The sequence below is a fragment of the Protomyctophum bolini genome (assembly GCF_963924005.1).
Source record: "Protomyctophum bolini genome assembly, chromosome: 5".
Lineage (NCBI taxonomy): Eukaryota > Metazoa > Chordata > Actinopteri > Myctophiformes > Myctophidae > Protomyctophum > Protomyctophum bolini.
In genome coordinates, this window is record NC_137866.1 from 10,360,908 (window position 1) to 10,367,359 (window position 6,452).

A 6,452-nucleotide genomic window follows, 5' to 3' on the forward strand; every position below is an offset into this window, starting at 1 on the left:
GTTTAGACTAGTCATTGGTTAGACCAATGACCAACCTATCTCAAACCCTTTTAACTCTAAACTCCCACGGGGCAGCACACCTAAACCTAACCTTAACCCATGTCTAACAATGACTAGTCTAAACTAAGTATGCACCGCATCTGTGGCAGATTTGGATATACTACCGATTATATCGTGCACCACTACTATTTACCATACATTAACGATCATTGGAACCTCAAGCCAAAATATTTCCAATTCTACAGCATGGGAGGTTCAGGAAAACATGTACCTTGTAGGATCAAGAAACTATTCTGCAATAATGAATGGTTAAATGTTAAGCTTTGATTTACTCTGTTCTGTGTTTAGATACATAGTATTTTGTGATGGAAGTCGAACTCTACTACAATGCTGTCAACTCTAGGTCTAGGGTCCACAACTACACAATGCCTTTAAATGACTGTTTTCCTGCTATAAAGTAGCTTAACATACGTACGTAAAGTAATTTCAGGTGTTCTCTCAATGGTCTTTCAAAAAACTGCTGTGGGGTATAAAAATTGTGTTCACAGAATAAGATTTCTGGAATGTCTTCTAGTATAAGTATTCAATAGACCTGTAAAAATCAGCACTGTTTCTAAATTGTGATCAGACTCTGATTATTTATTGTATCATTATTCACAACACAGAACATTCTTCCAATTTTTGTGAAGCCTCAATGAGTAACATCTCAAAACTAAAACTATATTCAGGTGATCTGAAACAGTTTTATTAGAAATAGGGTGTCCAAAATTCCTGCACCATTTGACAAAATCAAAACGTTTTAACAAAGTTACCTAACAAGTTCGCAAAACTTGATGGGGGCGGGGAGGTTACCTGTACCATCAGTAAAAACAATCAATCTATTGGTATACTATACTGTAATAATTTCTGCACACATTTGTTTATGGAAGATTTTTTTTGTATATGTAACAATGTGCAAGAACAGCAAAAAACAAAAAATGAATTAGCCAAAAGTATGTTTGCCTCAGAATGTTCTGTACACTGGCATAAGAAACAAACACACCTATGTAAAGGTGCCTGCATGAGATTTATCACTCCACGATAACACAGGCATAATTTTATTTGCTGAAATATTTTAAATAGAACTTATCAAATATTTGCAGCCATTGTTGACATACATTGAGAAATGTATTTCAAGCTAATCTGCATTATAAATTAACAAGCAAAAAATTAACTGCAATTTACAGTACAAACATTAAGGGAGAATCTTTCATTAAAAAAAATCTACCTTTTTTGAAAATAGGAATTTTGAAACTAGTTTTCTATATTAGAAATAAAAATGTTCAGTATGTAATTACTTACATTGCAAATGACAAAAAGGGGAAAAAGGGTGTAAGACATCAGCACAACCCATTCCAGTCATAATTCAAAGGACAATGACATATCATTGCAACGGAATTGTCCATGCAAAACAGAACAGCAAAGGACCGCACTGTAAACCATTAAGGATCACTGTGCACGTCTGTATCCAACAGTCACTCCCTGCTTCGGAGAAGTTTGGCTTTGGAAACTGTAGAGCGGAGGCCTCCTTCTCCACATGCTTGCCACCTCATTTCTAGCCTCCCTCTTCTTCGAAATGTGACTCACTTTGTTCACTTGTCGGGTGGCATCAAAACATTTGTTACTCAAGGTCTGGCATCTCTGGCACGTGCAGGGAAATGTAAATAACATTAGAACTCAGCCAAATTAAATTTGAAAACAGAAGCAATTCTAAATCTCAAATATAATAGCAATCAAACAGAGCAGTACTTACTTTCATCATCACTGTCTGCAGGCTCATGCTGTAAATAAACCCCCAAAAAAGACCACAAGTAAGAAATAGGTAAAGTTCCATAGATTAAACCAATGCATTATTTTCATACACCACTAATGAAATAAACCCCTGGGTCAATCAAAGAAATATGTATCATATAGGCCGGGCATAGCAGTGGTGGCCATTTTCTGGTTCCATCGTTCCAGACCCCACTATTTTCCCCAGAGATTTCCAAAAATATTTATATAAATTATTTTAAGATTAATTTCAAGCCATCCAGGATCTTGGTGGAACGTGAATCATGACCATTATAACATTGACTCTGTTGGGTGGGGGGGGGGAGAAAGAAAGAAAAATAAACCCCCCCTAGCAAAACAAAGGGTACTTAAATATAGTATATAATTCTTCATCAGTTTTGACTCTAGGTTGCTAGGAATCCGATAAAACTGGAAATGAACCGGAAGTGAAAAATCTGTCTCCCATCCGCCTCGATGTAAACAGATTTACTCAAACACATTTATCTTGGATTCTTTTTCCAGATTGCGTTCAAAATAAGGTCTGCACTGAATTCATTAATTAGTTCATACCTGGCAGTCAATGTGTTTTAAAATATACTGTACCTCAGCTTCTCCACCACCCAGGTCTGGTAAATCATCCCCTCCCATGGTGTTCATCATCTACAGAGAAATACAGGAGAAATGGCAACTGATTTCTCAGAAACTGTCTGATTGGGACCATACCTTCTGCAGACATGTCTATGCTGTGCTGTACCTTACCTCAGAGAATTTGTCAAAACTTGACAAGTCCTCATCCGAGTCATCTTCCCAGTCTTTCCAATTGTTAAAGTCCACACTGAGCCAGTTGGACTATAAGGAGATATAATAAAGGATGAGTATGTAAATTAACACAATATGATGCTATTTTAACCACACACACCTTATGTATACAACATGCACATTAGACAAAGTTCTTCCAAATAAGCACTCAAATCAACTTTGTCACATCACAGGTTTATAGGTGTAACAAAATGGGTGAAATTAATTGCCATACAAGCTCCACCACAGCAGTTTCAAGAAAGGTGGAAAGAGAAAGAAACTGAATAAAAACAGATCAGATAAACATTGCAGTACTTTGCATTGCAGCACTTTGTCTAATGTAGATTAATAAAATATTTTATGAACAGAGATCACCTTTGCCTTATCTTTGGTTAGCCGTGGCCATGATTTCCCAGGCTCTGCTTTTCGTACACAACATAACACAGATCTGTCAGTACGTCTGTGCTTGCAATCCTGTTTGAAAGTGGGGAGGAGGGGGGGGGTACATAAATGGTAAATGGTGCATTTATATAGCACCTTTATCCAAGGCGCTTTACACATTCACCCACACATTCATACACAGATGGCGACGAAGACCATGCAAGGAAGCAACCAACACATCAGGAGCAATAAGGGGTTCAGTGTCTTGTTCAAGGACACTTCGACACTAACTCTGGGGGAGCCAGGGTTTGAACTGGCAACCTTGCGGTTACCATCCAGCCACTCTACCCCTGAGCCTTAAAGGACAATTCCATACTAAAAGGCTTTCTTACCTTTCTTTGTAGTTGTTACGTCCCCATCAAAGAGGTCCAGGTGTTATTTTGTGCAAAAGCTCCTTATTGGCTATTTCCCCTACCATAAGCCCTAAATGAATTGCATTGAATTGAATGGGATGTATGGGGTGTTGTGCTAATTTGCTTATTTCCATCGCTCAAAATTATAATTTCTTTGTATATATCCTCTCTTCATAATGTAAATAATAACCCAATCGGCACACTTTACTACTTATTTTGATGGAAATAAGCGAATTAGCACAACACCCCATACATCCCATTCAATTCAATGCAATTCATTTAGGGCTTATGGTAGGGGAAATAGCCAATAAGGAGCTTTTGCACAAAATAACACCTGGACCTCTTTGATGGGGACGTAACAACTACAAAGAAAGGTAAGAAAGCCTTTTAGTATGGAATTCTCCTACTGCCATGGTTTAGAATCTAAACTTTAGATGCATGTGAATAAGATAAGAGCATCAACACAACTGACACAGGTTCAACTTACTTTGGGTTCAATCGCTGCAAAAAGGTCCAATGCATTCTGATGTTTGAGGTTATCCGTCCCACTAACACAACTGAGATTTAAAGCAAGAAGTACAGTCATCTGGGAAACAACTCATTAGTCATTGAAAGGACTCATTAGTAGGCTGCCATTGATGAGTAAACCAAGTTGGTGTACCTGAAGGTGAATTTAGACTTCTCGAATTGTACTTTTACATCTTTGCTGTCCTCTACAGTGAAGTCAATGTACACAGCCTCCCGCCTGTCGTACCACTTAGCGCTTGCAGGCTGCCTGATGGGAAAGATAAGAGGGTTATATGCAAAGAAAGCAACATTAATACATACCCATTACTTAATTCTAACCTTACTGCAAAATAATTAATGTCATTTTCATAGTATGCACAGGCAAAGTAATGTATAAACCATGATACTGAAGCTGGCTCCCCTCTGCCAAATACAATTGTTTTTATTTTTAGATGAGCATGTAAAAATGCAGTTGTGCAGAATAAAACAAAACTAAATGTTTGCAGGAGTGCTAAAGCCCAAGGACACTATTTCTCAATAATGCGAATATCCCTGGCTGGAGTTACATATCAAACTTAGATGCCACTAGTAATAAATTATTGTAAAATGACATGCAGGGTGTTAACTGGTGGTGATGATGGTGCAAAGCAACTCAGTCATGGCTGAGATTAGTTTGTGTTGTGGCCCAGGCCTGCATATTGTTCAGCTTGTAAGGTTTGCGTTTCTGGCTATGAATGTGGTGTTAACTAATAATGTCACATCATTGTCACCAATGAACAGCAGCTGTAAGTCCACATTTCAATTAACACAAGCTGCAAGCATGACGCTGTCATTTTTCTGCTTGCTACCCTAGTATGGTAGCTCTGCTAGCGTTAGCAAGCTATGTATCGACTATAGGTCAAGTACAGTTAGCCAACTGAGCTAATGGTAATTGACCTAAGGAATCTATTTAAAAAGGGACTCGCATTTCTTCATGCATGTTTTTTACTCTTCATAAGAACAAATGCCGTGCATCGGCAGACGAGTCTCGTTGGAGAGTCCATGCACGGCTGCACCACGGCACGCTAATGTCTGCTAGCTAGCTGGCTAATGTATCCCAATCACACACCCATGATATCATATCACTTGAGCCTTCACAGCCACAAGAAAGGAAACTTACACACTTACATCTTGTTCAGTACTTTATACCACTTGTGTTCCTCTCTTTATGGCCAACAATGTATCTCGCAACGTTGCCTATTTTGTTTTACCGTCAAAGATTACGAAGGGACAAACAACTGCGGATATAAACTGGTAAGTAATAATATAAGTGCACCAACAGATGCGCCCGGTGTCACATCGCGTGCTTTCCTGGCTTTCGTGGTGGGTGTGACGTACCAAGCAGCACCACCAACCAGCAGGCAGGCACCGACGTGACCGATGAGCGGAGATGGTTCTAGAATATACATGGGCAACTGGCGGCCCGGGGGCCACATGCGGCCCCCAACTTCACTCAATGTGGCCCGCAGGTTAATATCAGAATAAATTGATATATTATTGATTTCAGCTGTTACAATTCCAAACATGACCCGCTTGTGTTATCCTAATACTACTAGTATTAAGATTTTATTGTCTTTTTTATCCATCCATCCATCTTCAACCGCTTATCCGTTGTCGGGTCGCAGGGGAAACAGCTCCACCAGAGAGCTCCAGAGTCCAGACTTCCCTCTCCAGAGCAACATCAGTGACTTCCTCCTGCGGGATCCTGAGACGTTCCAAGGCCAGTGAGTTGATGTAATCCCTCCATCTGCGCCTTGGTCTGCCCCCTCGTCAGGGGGCGCCTGATGGAGGGGGAAGGAACTGGTTGGAAAAACGTGTTCCTTCCCCTCTCTACGTGACTACGTCCAACCAGGGAAACTCCCCCCTGTCAGGTGTAAAGGAGCAACTTGGACATTCATGCATGAAGGAAGCACGAGTTCAAGTCCGTTGCTTTCCCCAGGTTGGCGGAGGGAGTGTAGAGCCCAGGATCACAGATTAGATAATTGACACAGGGGTGAAAAATGGGTTACAAAATCGTGAAAAATAAATAAATAATACTATTAAAATTCAGTATAATTGGATAATGAGAACTTATATAACCCCAGAGAAAGTAAATACATTTGATCCTAACATTCCTGATTCATGTTATAATTTAAAATGTAATGAACATAAAGGTGAACTATTCCATTGCTTATGGGAATGTGAGAAGATTAAAACATTTTGGAGGTGACTGTGGTCCATTATGTCTATCAGATTACATCAGGTCCAGTTCCTCTCTGTCCTAAATTATGTCAGTATTTACCCAATTGTACAATAATGATTGACCTTTGCCTGTTTCAGGCTTGCGCTATGTTGGAAAAATGTCAATGCCCCTACGATCGGCTTTTGGCTGAGGAATTTAACGACCATGCATCTTGGCACATGAGAAACGTAACGTACTGTATGTAATTAGGAAGAAACCTGCTGTATTCTATAAGATATGGGAGAGGTTCTTGGACTTCATTAAGCGAGGTAATATTGAAGAGG

The 6,452-nt window shown here is 39.6% G+C and overlaps 1 protein-coding gene across 1 annotated transcript; it reads right to left on the minus strand.

The window, feature by feature from the left end:
* Nucleotides 1–610: 610 nt before the first annotated feature.
* ptges3a (prostaglandin E synthase 3a (cytosolic)) lies at nucleotides 611–5,383 on the minus strand (the record flags this gene model as incomplete). Its single annotated transcript, XM_080764885.1, has 9 exons — nucleotides 611–1,680; nucleotides 1,793–1,820; nucleotides 2,413–2,469; nucleotides 2,569–2,658; nucleotides 2,983–3,081; nucleotides 3,889–3,958; nucleotides 4,063–4,176; nucleotides 5,068–5,088; nucleotides 5,286–5,383. The coding sequence occupies 9 exons, from the start codon at nucleotides 5,381–5,383 to the stop codon at nucleotides 1,661–1,663; spliced, it is 597 nt and encodes a 198-aa protein (XP_080621011.1). The 3' UTR covers nucleotides 611–1,660.
* Between the last annotated feature and the right edge of the window lie 1,069 nt (nucleotides 5,384–6,452).